General features: G+C 46.5%; 1 protein-coding gene across 1 annotated transcript in view; it reads right to left on the reverse strand.

Annotated features, from left to right (window-relative positions):
• LOC125031626 overlaps positions 1-17,500 on the reverse strand; it is a 46,784-nt gene that overhangs the window by 1,773 nt on the left and 27,511 nt on the right. Inside the window, exon 3 of the mRNA XM_047622510.1 lies at positions 1-2,084. This exon is cut by the window's left edge and continues 1,773 nt beyond it. Coding sequence (XP_047478466.1) covers positions 1-2,084 — 2,084 coding nt within the window. The remainder of the gene's footprint in view (positions 2,085-17,500) is intronic.

A 17,500-nucleotide genomic window follows, 5' to 3' on the forward strand; every position in this document is an offset into this window, starting at 1 on the left:
ATGGTGCCCGCGGCGGGGTACACGGCGCTCTCTTCGCTGCACTGGGCAGGGCACTGGTAGCGGCAGATCTGGATTGTGCACTGGAAGTGGACCTCCATGGAGTCGGGGAACTTGAACGCCTGGAAGTGTGCGTACGAGAGGACAGAGGCAGAGGCTCCGAAGTTCTTGATCTTGGTGAACCTGGACATGAGTTTCGGCCTGGTGACGCATCCGCGCTGGTCCACGAGCTGGATAGGGGCGCGCTTGCCGTCGTGCGCCATGCAGTTGCGGATCAGCATGTCGAACTTGTTGTCGTCGTCCTTGATGGCGAGCACCATGGTCATCGTCTGGCCGATCTTGACGAGACCCGACACCTCGGAGGCCCACGGCCCCTTGCCCACCTGGATCTGCATCCAGCAGCCCACGTTGTCTCCGGCGAAGTCGGCGCGAACCACGTCCAGCATGTCGACAGGGAAGGGCCGGAAGGTCACGGACTTCTCGTACTGGTCGTGCCACGTGCAGCGCAGCTTGCGGGCCTGGTCCCACACCTCCTGCACCTGGGGGTCGTACTGCACAACGATGGTGTTCTCGAAGAACGTGCCAGAGCCGCTCTCGCTGCCGTAGCCGTAGAGGCCGTTCTCTGTGTTGCCGGTCGTTCCGCAGGCGTTGATGGACACGTCGAAGGTCGCCTGCGAGCGGCCGAGGCCAGCCGGGAGGTGGACGCAGTTCACGTTGCTGTAGTGGCCCTTGCTGAAGATGATGCCGTAGAAGGGCTTGTCGAAGGCAATGCTGACCTTCATCAGGTTCTTCTCGCACTTGACGTCGAGCGCCGTGATCTTGGGCATCTCGGGCACAGTGGCGGGCCAAGGGTCGTTGGGGCCGAGCGATTCGGGAGGCGCGTACGAGTTGGCGGACCCCGACACGTCAGCGTCGGGCACGTTGTAAGTCGGGGCGGGCGCGAACACGCTGCCTTGGGACACGACCGGTGCGCCCACAGAGATCGAGGACGGAGACTGGCCGACGCTGTGGGCGGGCTGAGGGGCGGCGGGAGAGCTGTAGACAGCCTGAGGGGCAGGCTGAGGGGCGGGCTGAGGGGCGGGCGGCGGGGCGCTGTAAGACGGCTGAGGGGCGGGCGGCGGGGCGCTGTAAGTCGGCTGAGGGGCAGGTGGAGGGGCGCTGTAGGATGGCTGAGGGGCGGGGGGCGGGGGTGCGTTCAGAACAGGGCCAGGAACCGGCTGCCGGCCGTGGGATATATCAGAAGGCTTAGGACTGCCGTAGTTAGCCTGGGGAGGAGACAGCGGGGCAGGAGGCAGCACAGGGCCCGTGTGGATGGAAGGCGGGGGAGGGATAGCTGCGGCCACGGCAGGAGCGGAGCCTTCGGAGTAAACATCGGCGGGCTTGGGGGCCCCGTAGCCCTCAGCCGGGGCGGGGACAGGGGCGGGGGCGGGCGCGCTGTACGTGGGCTGAGGAGGCGGGGGAGCGCTGTAGGCGGGCTGGGGTGGAGGGGGAGCATTGTAGCTGGGCTGGGGAGGAGGGGGCGGGGCATTGTAGGTGGGCTTGGGCGGGGGAGGCGCGTTGTAGGTGGGCGGTGGTGGGCGGGGCACAGCGTAGGTGGGCTTGGGTGGGGGGCCGTAGTTCTTGGGCGGTGGGGGAGGCCTCTTGTAGATGGGCGTGGGCGGCTGCTTCGCCTGGTAGCTGGGAGGAGGGGGAGGGGGAGGAGGGCGGAAGGGTGGGCGGGGGCCGTAGGGGCGGGGTGGGGGGCGTGGCGCCTCCTTGCCGTGCGGGCCTTGCTGGCGGGGAAGGCCGGGGATGACGAGGCGGCCCGGCTGGACGGACACGGGCAGGGGCACGGGGATGGCCACGGGCGAGGGCGGGTGGTGGGCGTGGGGCGGCGGAGGCGGCGCAGCGTAGGAGCCCGAGTCGCGGTCTACGGAGGATTCGAGGGCGATCAGGTCGGGGGCGTCTTCGTCGCTGATGAGCGCGGCTTCCGAGCGGTCCTGGGCGACGGGGCCTTCCGGCGCGAGGTCCTCGCTGGCTTCTACTGCTGTCGTGTCGGCGGCGGCGGCGACAGTGTCCACCTCAGCGGCGTCTTCGCTGCTCGCCACCTGCAAGGGAGGACGCGCCAGGATTAGCATGGGAAGGGAAACACTTTTGCATATATTTGAAGTTGCAGAATTTATATTATTGATAGACTATACACTTTTTGCATGTATGTAAGCATGTACGTACGTAAATATGTATGTATGTATATCTCTATATGTATATATGTATATCATATAAGGGTCACATAAGAATCCACTCTCAAGTAAACAAGAGGTAACTATACAAAAGCACGAAAATATCGCAACGAATAATAATAATAATAATAATAACAAACGAAAAATAAAGGTAAAATAACGATCCACAACAGGACCTTTGACGTGAGCGTAATGTCATGGCTGCGTTCACGAATCGCTCCAGTTGCTTGAATGACGCCCCTATTGTGCACGGAAATGGTGATGATGATGAGTATGCAAAGGTGATGGTGAAGAGCGAGTACGGAGGTAGGGTGGACGCCGTCTATCCGTTGATGTTAGCTGTTGCATGTCATGACTGGAGTTATGCGTGTTGTATATTATCCTCTTTGATATTATTTCTGCGTTGGCGTAAGCAATGAGACATTTCTAATATACATACATAAATACATACATACATACGTAACACACACACACACACACACACACACACACACACACACACACACACACACACACACACACACACACACACACGCACACACACACACACGTCTCTCTCCTTCGTCGTCCTCATAAGAAAATCGACAAGAAACACGACCTTTCTCGACATCATCTTAAGAAATAAGGACACGATGAATAAATAATGATGAATGAATATACAGATGAGTAGATGAATAAACAAATGAACCGCTTGATAGATAAGGGAATACAAGATAGATAAAGGAATAGATAATAGATACAGGAGGACGTGCCATCTTCACCACAATGAAACCAGATGAATGATAAAAAAACAAGACAACAACAAAGACAAGGAAAAATAGAGCAACCCAGGAGACAATAATAAGATAATAAACAAAGGAGAGGAGAAAAGAAGATGATAAGCCAAAAGAGATACGAAAAGAAGGGCATACATGGCAGGTGGAGAGGAAGGCGGAAATAGCATAAGAGCGAGAGAAAGTCTGGGCGGGGAGGGAGGGAGGGAGGGAGGGAGGGAGGGGAGGAGGGAGAGAGGGGGGAAGGAAGGGAAGAGAGGGGGAAGAAAAAGAGAGAGAGAGAGAAAAAAAAAAATTGCGTCATTTCTTAGGCAGTCGGTTCTAAAAAGAGGGTTGGGAGGGAGGGTACGAGGGGGGAGGGTATGATTTAGGGTAGGGGTAGGGAGTGGGTATGGAGGGAGGGCAAGGGGGGTGTGGGTTGGGCAGGGAGATGTGGATGCTGCTGGGTAGGGTATAGATGGAGTAGGGAACGGGGGGGGGGGGGGGGTATGGACCGGGGAAAGGAGGAACGGTATTGGGTGAGAGGGGGGTGGCACGGATAGAATAGGGGGGGATGGAGATGAATGGGACAGGTTGAGGGTATGGAAAGGGCCAGGAAAAGGGGATTTTGATTACCAATCAAACAGTCTTTCTGGAGATTTATTATTATCATCATTTTACATTTCCAACCAAATTATCTCGAGATCTTACTATCCACATCCCCCCCTTGCTCCCCCCCCCCCTCGCAGCCTCCAGCATACCCACAGAAAAACATAGACTCATCATAACCCTTCAAGCGAGACCGCGGGGGAAATGGAGGTAAGAAACCGACGTACGAAGGGGGAAATGGAACTAGCTATAACCGACGGTGTCTGTTGGTGTGCGTGCGTGGGTGCATGTGCTTATGATTCGCTTGAAACGCAATACTGTGTGTTTCGGTGTTTTTGTTGATTTAATATAATGTATTTTTTTTATTTTTTCGAATCCTAAACTTCGTACGAATTCCACCTAACCAGGACAGGCACATTTCGAACTAGCACTGCAGTAGTTCACGGCACATTCAACCGACACCATCATAATTCAACCTCAAGACGCCGAAAATATATAAGAACGATGCTCCACAGACGCTCAGATCAGACAGACGAGCCTAGACTTCCCACACGTGTGTTTACGACCCCGCTGACACTGTTAGCTGCTCCAGACCCACTCTCAACAGGCGCCGCGGCTACAGGTCGACCATGTACTGCCTCTTTCGTCTACCACTTAGTCTACCTTTGTCTATCGAATGGAGTAGACTTTAACTTATATTGAATGGGCTATAAGTCTCAAACTACCTACTAATCTACCTTTGTCTACCGGATGGGTTCTCTCTTCTTCTCTCCCTCCTCTTTCCGATAAGTTGAAGAAAAAAGAGAAAAAGAAAAAGACGAGAGAAGATTGTACCGTCTAATCACATACGATTATCTTTCCTGCTTTCCTGTGATCACAATCTTCTCGTTTTTGCTATTACTGCTTCATCTTCTTTTCTCAAATTTTCTTTATAATCGTTTCCTTTACTCGGCTTTAATTGTATGAGAGAGAGAGAGAAAGAGAGAGAAAGAGAGAGAGAAAGATAGAGAGATATAGATAGATAGATAGAGAGGCAGACAGACAGACAGAGAGAGAGAGAGAGAGAGAGAGAGAGAGAGAGAGAGAGAGAGAGAGAGAGAGAGAGAGAGAGAGAGAGAGAGAAAGAAAGAGAATGTGTGTGTGTGTGTGTGTGTGTGTGTGTGTGTGTGTGTGTGTGTGTGTGTGTGTGTGTGTGTGTGTGAGAGAGAGAGAGAGAGAGAGAGAGGATGGGAAAGACGGAATGAAGTTGGTGCTGTTAGAAACGAGAGATAGAGAGCGAAAGAGTTGATAGATTAGTAGAAGAAAAATCATAAGATGGCAAATAAACGAAACCAAGACATCAAGAAAATAAGGAAAACGAGAGAAAGAAAGCCACCCCCCATCCCCTAAAAAATGAGAGGGAGAGGAAAGCAGAAAAAAAAATCTAACCCTTACTTCTCCTCCTCCTTCTCTTCCTCTGTATCTCCTATTCCTTCTTCTTCTGATCCTCCCCCTCCTCCTCTTCAAGTCCTCCCATTCTTCCTCCAACTCCTCTGCTTCCTCCTCCTCCTCCTCCACTTCCTCCTCCTCCCCCCCCCCCTCCTCCTCCTCCTCCTCCTCCCCCTCCTCCTCCTCCCCCCCCTCCTCCTCCTCCTCCTCCTCTCCGAGTCCTACTGACCCACTGGCGCCCTCTCAGCTGGTCTCACCACTCGGAACCATCCTTTCAGATGTACATTTTTCCCCTTCCTTCCTCGAGTGTTTTTACTGAGCGTTTCACCAGCTTTGATCCGCCTCATTTTGATGGTTGTGGGATTTTTTTTTCTTTTTTTTATTGAGAAGGGATGGGAACTGCTGTTCTTTCACACACACTCTCTCTCTCTCTCTCTCTTTTTCTCTCTCTCTCTCTCTCTTTCTCTCTCTCTTTCTCTCTCTCTCTTTCTCTCTCTCTCTCGTTCTTATTTTTTTTTCAACCTGGCAAGTCGTGTTCTATCTCATTGCGTATCTTGCGTCTTATTTTTTCTTTTCCTTTTGGCATCTTTCTTTTTTTCTTTTTCGTTTTCTTTTTTCTATTTTACTCAAATCATCTTCCTCTTTTTCTTCGGTGTAAGCGAGTCTTTTATCGGATCCATCTGTCGGGCATCTCCAAGTTCGCGCCAGGAATCCGCCATCATTTCCCCTCTTGTCTTATTCTCTTCTCTTCCATTATTATTTCTCCTTTATCAGAGTCCTTGTGCTTCTCAATCCACGCTCAGTAAAGTACGATAAATAGCCTCTCCTCTCATAATAGTTTAATGACGATGCCTTTAACATGTGGAAGAATTAACCGCTGAGTTATTTGACCCCATAACTCGTACTCGGCCGGTCTCGGGGACTCGGCGCTCTCCCGGCGTACTTTCCAATTGCGTCTCAGAGCGGTTCGTTCAGGGCGGCAACTACCCGGACTACGCGGGGACGAAACAATAAGGAAAGTCGCCGCGACGCTGTGCATCTTGCCGGCGGTGGTCGTGGCATGAATGTAAATGAGACGGCGATGCCCCTCAAACGTTCGTTCACAACCTTGCATTTCGCTGCCCGACTTTCTTTGAAACTATGTAAATACAGCGAGATGGAGAGGCTGTCGGAGAGAATGGGAACTCTCTTCCATCCGCGTAAAGAAGCCTCTTGAAGGAGGAGATAGCGGGATGAATCTCAATTTTCGAAAGCTGCGGGACTCCGGCAAGGGTTTCGTCTCTCTCAAGCAATACGGAAAACGAACGAAGCCCAGAGGACCGGAGAGGAATATGAATTACACGAGTCTGCTGTAGCTTTTTACGTGTGCGACACCCACCATTCATTGGCGGCGGGTCCTGCTTATGCCATTGCCCCGTGGCCAAGTATAGCAAGGGGCACCTCACACGTGGCCAAAAGGAGCTTCTCCAGTACCCATTCTAGACTCACAGGCTCTCCGTCTAACCAGAAACTAAAGTATGTTTGTCTAGCTGGGTATATGTCTGGCTCGAGGCAGTCTCATGAATGTACGCCATTCGTCTGTGACTAAGCGTGTGTGAGCGTGTGCGTCGTGCATACATACGTAGAGCCAGACAAGTGCAAGTAGGTGTGTAGTGCACAGACGTAAGCCGTGACGGTGTTTACTGTGAATGCCTGTGTCATCCGCTCCTACGCATTTACAACCGTGCAGATCTCACGGTAGTCACGGTCACTTAGAGGCGAAAATTACATCGGGGAGTGACGATCCGCTGGGTTAAGGAGAGATACAGAGGTTGGTGTAATTAATGAAGGAATTACTGTGATTATTGCAGACTATGAAAGTAATGAATGCAATTAAGTCGCTCATTTGCACATCATTGCACATGTGATGGTGCAGGCAGCTGGAAATAATAGTTGCTTATGGCAATCATAATATTCTCATTATGTATATTGGTTTTGGTGTGTGTGAGAGAGAGAGAGAGAGAGAGAGAGAGAGAGAGAGAGAGAGAGAGAGAGAGAGAGAGAGAGAGAGAGAGAGAGAGAAAGAGAAAGAGAGAAAGAGAATAAGAGAAAGAAATCAAGCGAGAACGACAAAAGAGGATGAAAGACAGGAGAAAAAAAAATATAGCGAGAGCCCCTCCCCCCCCCCAAAAAAAAAAAAAAGAAAAAAAGAGAGAAAGAGAAAAAAAAATGAGTTAATAAAAAAAAAATCAGAATAAAATAGCGGTTGCACGTGACATAATACGTGCAATCATGAGCCACAATCTCTGAGCCTCGGGTCGTGCGGCAGAGCCAAGGCTGATCCACGTCCGCACTCGTAGCATATCTAGAATGATGACCCGCTGACCGGTTTCTTTGCCTGGGCTGTGTCAGGCGGTTTCGAGAATACGAAGTGAAGTTCTCGAAGAAAACGTGCGCTATCATTTCGGTTAATACTGTATAGGTGTGTTTTTGTGTATTATTTTTTTTAGATATTATTTGTGTATGTACATTGTATTTTTATGGGGGGGTTTTTGTGGTATATGTACGTAATTTGATTATTCTTAAAGGTGGATGGTTACTGTCATGATGAAATATGATAATAATGATAATGATATTAATAACGATATGGTAGTAATGATTGCAAAATGTAGTAAACAACAATAAAGAGACATTAATCATGACGCGTGAATACGCTTAAGAAAGAAAACAAAACTTACAGACTTGATTTTGTCAATTCACACACGAGAACAAAAGAAGAAAAAGAAAAAGAAGAAGAAGAAAAAGAAGAAAAAAAGAAGTAGAAGAAAAAGAAAAAGAAAAAAAGACAAGAAAAAATACATGACAGCCTTTTCTTTCCAAAGAACAAATTGCGCGAGAAATCCCTGACGAAGCTTTCTTCTGTTTCGTATTCTCGTATCGCGGGGTTGACATCGGGGGAATAAAAACCAATAAGATAACTCGGAAATGATTTGCGTATTTAAATCATTCTGGGAATGTTGTAAAAATGGAATTATATCTGTTGGTTGTAAGTGTATTTTTTATATTTGTTTTGTCATTTGATATATATATATATATATACGAATATCATATTTACATATCTATACATATAACTATATAGATGTAGATATATTTACATATATCTTCATTCAAAATATGCAGAAAAATAGAACGAATATGAATAACGAAAATCATCGAAATAAAAACATCTGTCGAAAACAAAGCAGCGTCATGAACACACAGAAAAAACGTTCATTCATTCATTCTCAAAACAAAATTTTAACTTGTTTCATACAACGAAACTTTCACATATCCTTAATAAAGTATGATTTTTTCATAAAAAAAAATATAATCTCGGTTGCAAATTCCTCCTTTCCCCCTCCTGCCTCTCCTTACCCCTACCCCCCACCTCTCCCAAGAACCTGGAGCTACGGAGGGTCGTGCTAAGAACACCCCCCCCCCCCCCCCATTTCCTCCGCGCGGTGGTGGGGGGGGGGTGAGAGGGAGGTCGGCGGACGTTCGTTGAACTGTGAGACTCTGCAGGGAGAGTGGGGGTGGGGGGAGGAGGGGGGAGGAGGGGGGAGGAGGGGGGAAGGGGAGGAAGAAGAAGAGGAGTAGGAGGATTAGGGAGGAGGAGGAGGAGGAGGAAGAGGAGGTGGAGGAGGTGCAGGAGGAGGAGGGTGGAGGGGGAGGAGGGGGAGGTAAAAGAAGAGGAGGAGGAGGATTAGGGAGGAGAAGGAGATGGAGAAGAATAATGAAGATTAGGGGAAGGAGAAGGAGGAGTAAAAGGAGAGTAGTAATAATAATAATAATAATAATAATAATAATAATAATAATAATAGTAGTAATAAGAATAATAAGAAAAAGTTGGAGAATTAAAAAGCATCAGGAAGAGTACGAAGAAGAACAGCACGGTCTGCGGAGAAGGAAATGAAGGAGCAGCAAGAAAAGGCAGAAGAGGAAGAGGAAAAAGAAGGTGAAGGAGACGAGCGGAGGAATGGAGATGCTGTGGGAAGAGGAAGAGGAAGAGGAAGGGGGAGGGGGGGGGGAAGGTGTGCTGTGCCTCACCTGGAGGTGAGAAAAGATCGAAGCGGAGGAGGCCGTCGTGAGCAGGGGGAGTAGGGAGGAGGAGGAGAAGGAGGAAGGAGGACGAGGAAAAAGAAGGAGGAGAAGGAGGAAGAGGGAGGAGGAGGAGGAGGAGAAGCAGAAAGGAGAGGGAGGAGGCCGTCGTGAGCAGTGAGAGAAGGGAGGATGAGGAGAAAAAAGGAGGAGAAGGAGGAAGGAGGAGGAGGAGGAGGAGGAGGAGGAGGAGGAGGAGGAGGAGGAGGAGAAGCAGAAAAGAGAGGGAGGAGGCCGTGGCGAGAAGGGGGAGAAGGGAGGATGAGGAAAAAGGAGGAGAAGGAGGAAGGAGGAGGAAGGAGGAGGAGAGGGAGAAGGAAGGAGGAGCCGGAGAAGGGAGGAGGAGCAGGAGAAGGAGAAAGGAGGAGGAGGAGTAAGGAGAAGAAGGAGAAGGAGGGAGAGAGGGAGGAGGAGAAGGAGCGGGAGAAGGAAGGAGGAGGAGGAGGCGAGGGAGGGTGAGATTAAGGGGCGGCTGGAAGGCTGGGAACGGCCGGATGTCTGTTGGGCCTCTGTGGGTGGCGAGGAAGGGGCGGGAGGCGAGAGAAAAGGAAAATTTAGTGAAGGGGGGCGGGGGGGAGGGCCAGGTCAAGAAGGCATCCTTCCTGAGAGGTGGTAGATGAAAAAAGGGGTCGAGGAAGATGCGGGAGAGAGAGAGAAAGAGAGAGATATATAGAGAGAGGGAGATATAGAGAAAGAGAGAGAGAGAGAGAGAGAGAGAGAGAGAGAGAGAGAGAGAGAGAGAGAGAGAGAGAGAGAGAGAGAGAGAGAGAGAGAGAGAGAGAGAGAGGAAGGGAGAAAGCTAAAGGAAAGGAATAGATGCAGCAAGACAGTGTTTAGAAATAATTCTACAGGAACGAAATAAAAAAAGAATCAAAGGGAAAGAAAAACGAAAAAAAAAGCAAGAATAAAATCACACAAAAGAAAAATAAGAAGAAAAAAAAATCACAGACCGCGACCAAATGGTATTCCAGAACAGTTCAGAACAGGAGGGTCAGAAGGGCAAGGTGTGTGCACTCGACTCCCTCAGGAACAAATGACTATGACGTGTATGTGCATGAGACTCACGACGAAGACGCTGAGGGCACGCGGACGCCACCTCATACCCCCTCCCCCCCGTCTCACGATCCGTTCCCATCCCCCACCCTCCCCCTGGTCGCGTTAAGGTGACAACTCTTCTTGACTTTCTATATATCTGTATATATATATATATATATATATATATATATATGTATATATATATATATATATATATATATATGTGTGTGTGTGTGTGTGTGTGTGTGTGTGTGTGTGTGTGTGTGTGTGTGTGTGTGTGTGTCTTTCTATCAAGTTTCTCCCTTGAAACATTCCATAACTTGCGTGGTTTATCAGAACTTTGGAATTTATCAATACATGAAAATATGTTCTAATGCATTCATATCAGATATGCAACAATGTGATGAATTTGCATGTATAGTCTAGATAGTATGCTGCCCGTGAAAGCTAACATTAATTCAATAATATTACAGTCCTGTGTAAAATTCCCTGTATTGTGTCGGAAGCCTAGCTATTGTTGCACGCATTGCAAGAGTCCAGAATGTTGCACGACCTGACCCTGGCCATGAAAACGTCATCGCGGAAAGAGAAAAACAAGAAAATGTCGTTTCGGATATTCTACAAATCAACAATCGAGTTTTTTTCTATTTGTCTTACTCTATAAAATAACAAAAAAAGTCTTACGTCTCAAATGATCTTGTTCGAAGAGATGAAAAAAAATGAAAAAAAAAAAAAAAAAAACGTAACACGAAGGCGAATATGAAAAACTACATTCCGTTTGTCTCTTTTTTTTCCCACAACTGAATGAAGTCTTATATTGCGGGCGATCGGGAGAGAGAGAGAGAGAGAGAAAAGAGAGTGGGATAGAAAGAGAAAGAGAGAGAGATAGAAAGAGAAAGAGAGAGATAGAAAGAGGAAAACAAAGAGAAGGGGAAAGAGAAAGAGAGAGATAGAAAGAGAAAGAGAAAGGAAAAGGGAAAGAGAAAGGAGGGAGAGAGAGAGAGAGAGGAGAGAGAGAGAGAGAGAGAAAGAGAGAGAGAGAGAGAGAGAGAGAGAGAGAGAGAGAGAGAGAGAGAGAGAGAGAGAGAGAGAGAGAGAGAGAGAGAGAGAGAGAGAGAGAGAAAGAAAGAGAGAGAGAGAAAGAAAGAGAGAGAGAGAGAGAAAGGGGGAGAAGAGAAAGAAAAAGAGAAGGAAGGCATATGTTAATAACTAAATGATAAGACATATAAACAGACAGACAAATAACTAAAGAGCGAGAGACCAGCAGACACAAACACAAGAAAAACAAGAAGAAACAAATAAAAAAAACTCCACCCCCTTTTTGCCTGCCACGGAGAGGGTCACGTATGAACGCGCTCGACGCAAGGCCACCGCAACAATCGGGTAAAGCTCTTCCGCCGATTGGAATTAAACGCGATTCTCGACCTTAACCACAGGAGTCGTCTGGCCCTGTCTTGGCGTGTAGGTCGACGGTGCTCCAGTTCACATAGCAGAGCGTAGATTGTGATTTATTGAGGGCTGGCGGCTTAGCGAGCGCGGCCGTCGGTAATGGCGATACTGTACGTGGGTTGTTATTTTATTCCCTCCTTTTTTTTTTTTTTTTTTTTTTTTTGGGGGGGGGGGGGGATTGGTGACTCTTTTTCCTTAGGTTGGACTTCCGGTACTAGAAGCTGAATGGTTGATTTATGATCTTTTGTTATTGTTATCATTAATCTTATCTTTCTTGATGTTATTTTGCCTATTAATATTATTGCTGTAATGTTTTGTACATTATTGTTATTATTGTTGTTATCTGTGTTGTTATTATCATCAGTATTATCATCACTAACATTATTATTATCATTATTTTTGTTACTGTTGTTATCTTTTCCATTACTATTACTATTAATAAGCCTCCGTATCTTCTTTTTTTCCTAATCAGGCGGATTGGAAAACATCCGGCAAAAGTAGTCGAACGGTCGATTTACGTACATGTGTATATGTTAATGAATCAGTTAAAATCTATACTGTCCTCATCTATGCAATACCTTTTACATTATATTCAGTTTTGAATAATTACCGACTCAATCATTTGAGTTTATTTTTTCCCACTACACTTAAAAATGATTGATATAAAAATCAAACAGTTGAAAGCTTTAACAAAACTATAGTATGAGAAAAGGTAAAATCATTTGGACAATTGTCATTCAAACAATACAAGTGCAAGTAGATGTACTTTGCCAGTTGCATGGTGCGGAACAGTAGAAGTTGAAAAACAAATTGCACGAGTATCTCTGTGGAGAGAGAGAGAGAGAGAGAGAGAGAGAGAGAGAGAGAGAGAGAGAGAGAGAGAGAGAGAGAGAGAGAGAGAGAGAGAGAGAGAGAGAGAGAGAAAAGAAGAAGATAGGGGAATGCGAGGGCGAGGGAGAAGAAAGGAAGGAGGTAGGGAGCCAGGGAGGGAGAGAGAGAGGAAGGAAGAGAGAGAGAAAAAAGGATATAAAAATCACACACACACACACATATATACAGAGAGAGAGAGAGAGAGAGAGAGAGAGAGAGAGAGAGAGAGAGAGAGAGAGAGAGAGAGAGAGAGAGAGAGAGAGAGAGAGAGAGAGGGAGAGAGAAAGCTATTAGCATGCAAGAGATGCACTGGGTATATTTTCCCAGACTGGCCGACGCTTTGACCCACTTCTCCCTCCTCTCCATCGTGGTCGGACCAGGTCGTTGTTTTTTTGTTTTGCCTTTTTTTTTTACCTTTTGTACACATGCGTGGGGGATGGGGGGAGGGGAGGGTACGTGAGTGTTCGTGCATGTACAGATTTACACCCCGTCATTAGTAAACAGAAGATCCGATGTTATTTTTTTTTGTGTGTGTGTCTGTTGTTTACGTTAACCATCAATTCTTTTCTTGTGTTTTCTATTTTTTTTTCTTGGGGGGGGGGGGGGGATGAGGTTGAGAGAAAGCATCTCCTATTATAAATACGTGAATCTTCTTTTTCGATAATGGTGGTAAATACACGACGTGACTTGTTAAACGTGACTTCCTCGTAAACAAATTTCATTTCTTATGAGAATATTTTGAATGACCTCGAGTTTTGAAGGGATGCATTTAACTTATTGTTCGTTCAAGTTCGGAAAGTATAGACGTTTAGTATAATTCAGATATAAAATCACTAAGGAGTATAGCATGTATATATGTACACTTAAATATTTATATATATACACATTCGTACATATGTGCGTGTCTGTATCTACATGTATAAGTTTGTCTATACACTTATTGGGACGAAGATATTGTCACTTACAATCAGCCTAAACAATACTAATAAATAAAAGATATACTTATCAGTGATCTTTCGAAAATCCTTATCATATTTACCGTCAAAACACCTCCCCGTATCTCATCTTCAGAAAGAAAAAGATCTCTCAACACTACAGTAGATTGAAAAGTGAAAATATAAACAGGAGATGCTCGTCCCACATGCAAAAAGTGCTGATTCATCCTTCCCTAGTGCGTGCTACACGGAGCTTCGATTCCCCACTAACACACATCTCGCTTCCCTGTGGATACTCGGGCTCAAAGTCACCCCCTTTATTTATTTATCTCTTTTTATTCGCTTATTCACTTCTATCCTTCTTTGATTCTTTCGGTGAGTTGAGGGGGACTTAAGGGAGGAAAGGAGTACTATAGAAAAGGGAATATTTCGGGGTTTATGGGTACTGGTGGTCTGAGGGTCCGAGTATGTAAACGGGGTTAGGAGGCAACGGCGGCCATATTGGGGAGAGGGAGGAGGGGGGCGGGGGGGGGAGAGGAGAGGAGAGGCGGGGAAGAGAGGAAGGCGGGAAGAGAAAGGGAGAGCGGAGAGGTGGGAACGGGAGGGAGGAAGAAGAGGAAGGAAGAAGGGGAGAGGAAGGGTGGAAGGAAGGTAGAAGACGCAGGGAGAAGAAGAGAGGGAAAGGAGGAAGAAAGGAGAGAGGGCTGTAGGAGGAAGAGAAAACAAGAAGAAAAGTTAAGAAAGGAATGAGGTTAGGGACGGTGAAAGGAAGGGAGGAAGGAGAAGAATGTATCGAAAAAAGTAAGGAAGGGTTATTGCTATGTCTTCCTTTTTTTGCGTCTTTGAGAGAGAGAGAGAGAGAGAGAGAGAGAGAGAGAGAGAGAGAGAGAGAGAGAGAGAGAGAGAGAGAGAGAGAGAGAGAGAGAGAGAGAGAAATAGAAAGAAAAAGAAACGGAGAAAGAGATAGATAGATAGAGAGAGGGAGAGAGGAAAGGTTTCTGAAGACGGTCTGCGCTACTTCCAAGATGGCGGCGTCATCATTCGCGGTGTGACTTGCTTCTGCTGATGAATACGCTGATTGCCTAAAGCCACCGCCTCATAATCTCTCATCATTTACACCTTGCAGTTCGAACGGGACGAAATTCGTTGAATCGGCCGTTGGGGAAATTACTTGTGACGGCCCAAGTAATTAACTGGTTTTCGATTAAATCTACGTGCAAGGAGAATTGGTTGGTGCGTTCAGGCGGGGAGGCAAATCTACAAATACGATCTCGGTAAAAATAAATGAATGAATAAATAAAACGATTAAATAGATAAATAAATAAACGTAAAGAGAAAATGTCAGTATTATCAGTGAAAAAGCTGTTTTGTATAAAGAGAACAAGCTCACTGACTAGTAATTCTTGGTCATGAGAATGCGCGAAGAAAGATACGTAGATAAGCAATAAAAAAGAAGATTATCCAAAAATAGGATTACCACAATGAATGTCAACCAACAAAATGGGGGAAATCGGACAATCCCGGAATGATCCGACGCAGAGAAGTGTTTACACAAGACTGATCGTCGGGCAAGAAAAGAAGAGAAAATGTTCACAGGTCTTCCAAAGCGCGGGATTTGTTCGGCGGTCAAGCGGTGCCAGACTTTGACAAGAGGTGACAATACAGACAAATAACTTTCCCGCCACGAAATGAGAAAGAACAATGAGCCCCGAGAAAGAAAGAAGAAAAAAAAAAAAAAAAAGGAGGCGAAGGGTGTGAGAAAAAAAAAAAAAGAGAAAAGAAGAGAAAAAAGAGCAAAACAAAGGACGGTCGCCCTTCGAAAGTTGCGACAAAAGGAGTCGGTGACGCTTTTCTCTCGCGACATTCCGCTGCCTTCTTCCCGTATCCCATTCGTCGCGTCGCGCGTGATGAAGCAACGCGGGGACCGATATGCAACATCACCCTCTTCTCCTTAGTAACAAAAAAGACGAAAGATAGAAAAAAAAAGAAAAAGACTAAAAAGCGAAGAAAGAAGATGCAAAAAAGTTTTTATATTTTTTGATAAGGCCTCTCTTCTTATCAGTTTATGACCATCGAGATTTTTTTCTTCTCTATCTTATCTATCCAAAAAGGACACAAGACTAATGAACAACGAAAGGAACGTCTAATGACAGATAGATTATGACACGGAGCAAGGGAGACACAAAAACGCACGCAAGAAGGGCAGTGTCATCGCCAGTCACTGACACAGGTTTCTGTTACGAGAAAAGAAAAAGAAAAGAAGAATAGGAGGAAGAGGAAGAAGAAAAAAAGAAAGAGAAGGGGGGTGGGTGACGGAGAGGACGAGGAAGAGGAAGAGGAAGAGAGAGAGAGAGAGAGAGAGAGAGAGAGAGAGAGAGAGAGAGAGAGAGAGAGAGAGAGAGAGAGAGAGAGAGAGAGAGAGAGAGAGAGAGAGAGAGAGAACCTCAATAAAGTTTTCTCCTGTCGATCCATTGAGCCTCTATTCAGGAATGCTCATTAGTATAGGCTTAGATCCATGAAAGGAAATAACACTGATACGATAATGCGCTGTTATAATGTTAATACGGTGACAGGGTGAGAGTTCGTGTATTGAGGAGATGATGAAGTTCAACACTGTGAGCGAGGGTGAGGGAAGAGCTGATGATGTGAACTGATGAGATACTTTGGGCGTTTGTGATGAGGGCAACAGAGTGGTGATATTATGACTGCAAATGACTTGTGTAATGTAGTCGATCTGTAATGGTGATGCTGCAGGCCGTGATTATCGGGAAAGTTGGTGATGAAGACTGACTGATGAGATGGTTATGATGGTATTACAACGCTGACATTTCTTTGCGGCGATTTTAATGGCGGTGAGAGAGTTATCTGTGGTGACAGGGCTTGCGAGAGAGAGAGAGGTATTGGCGATAAACAATAGTAATTTCGTTGGTAATGGAGATACTTCGTTTTTTTAAGTGAATAGAAATTATATAAACATGACATGCCAACGGAGATGTAAACACAGGAAAATTAACTACTTGAAAAATTACTAGAACAATCTCAAATCCATAAGATAGTAAAATATAGTCGTATATTACACTTTACACTTCACCCTTTAGTCACAGGGTTCTTACCCATTTAAAAGCGAAATACTCAGAAGCAACATGAGCATGTGAAAAAAGCAGATATGACCGAAAGCAACAGAACTGCATTATCATAATCGGTGCGCTCCCTAATCACCCCAAAGTACACTCGTTCCCAAACAACGACGGTCGTTCGCTCGCCAGGGTAATGACACAAACAGCCGTCGTAACATGGTTGCTAATTACTTATGAAGGCAAATAGATATGGTTATGGTAGTTAGGGCGACCGCAACACGTGAGTCCCTGACCTAGAAATGCAGCCACGGACTACCGCGATGCTTGATAAAAGCGCGGAGGACTGGGCTTCGCGATGACAAAAAAAAAAAACATAAAAAGAGAGAGCACCGCTTGTTTACTAAACCCAATTTTAAGGAGGATTAAGAAAAAGTTTGATCATCGAGAAAGTCAAGCGAGCATTCGAATGACGAATAAGAGAAAGTACTATTTTTTTGTCCCCCAAAAGCTCCACTGAAGAAGAAGGAAAAAAAAGAACGGAAAAGAATTCGGATAATTTAGGAGAGAAAACAAAAAAAGGAAAGGGAAGGAAGAGAGACGAGAGGAGCAGGGGGGCTGGCGCAGCCGACGCAGCCAGACAGTCTGGCCTGGATTCTCGAAGCCTTGCTGGCCGCCGACGAGAGGTTTGTTGCCTGGCTTCTTTCTCCCCTGCTGCCTTTTCCTCATTTTCTGAATTTTCTCTTATTCTCTTTTCTTCCTTTTCTCTCTTTCGATACTTCTTTTTTTCCGCCTCTTTTTTTTTCTCTCCTCCTCTTCCTTCCCCCCTCCTCCGCCTCCTCCCCCCCCCCCATCCCCCGCGCCGCATTCCTGCAGGATCCTCGTTCCGCCGGAGCCAGTGGGGTTGAGGAAGCAAGGCGTCCCCTTTTTTCGGACTTACGCTCTGGAGGTTTCTAATGCGTTGTGATTCATGGCGGCGCAAGATTTTTTTTTTTCTTACCTCTCTCTCTCTCTCT

This window comes from Penaeus chinensis, chromosome 13, assembly GCF_019202785.1.
Source record: "Penaeus chinensis breed Huanghai No. 1 chromosome 13, ASM1920278v2, whole genome shotgun sequence".
In the NCBI taxonomy this organism is placed as follows: Eukaryota; Metazoa; Arthropoda; class Malacostraca; order Decapoda; family Penaeidae; genus Penaeus; species Penaeus chinensis.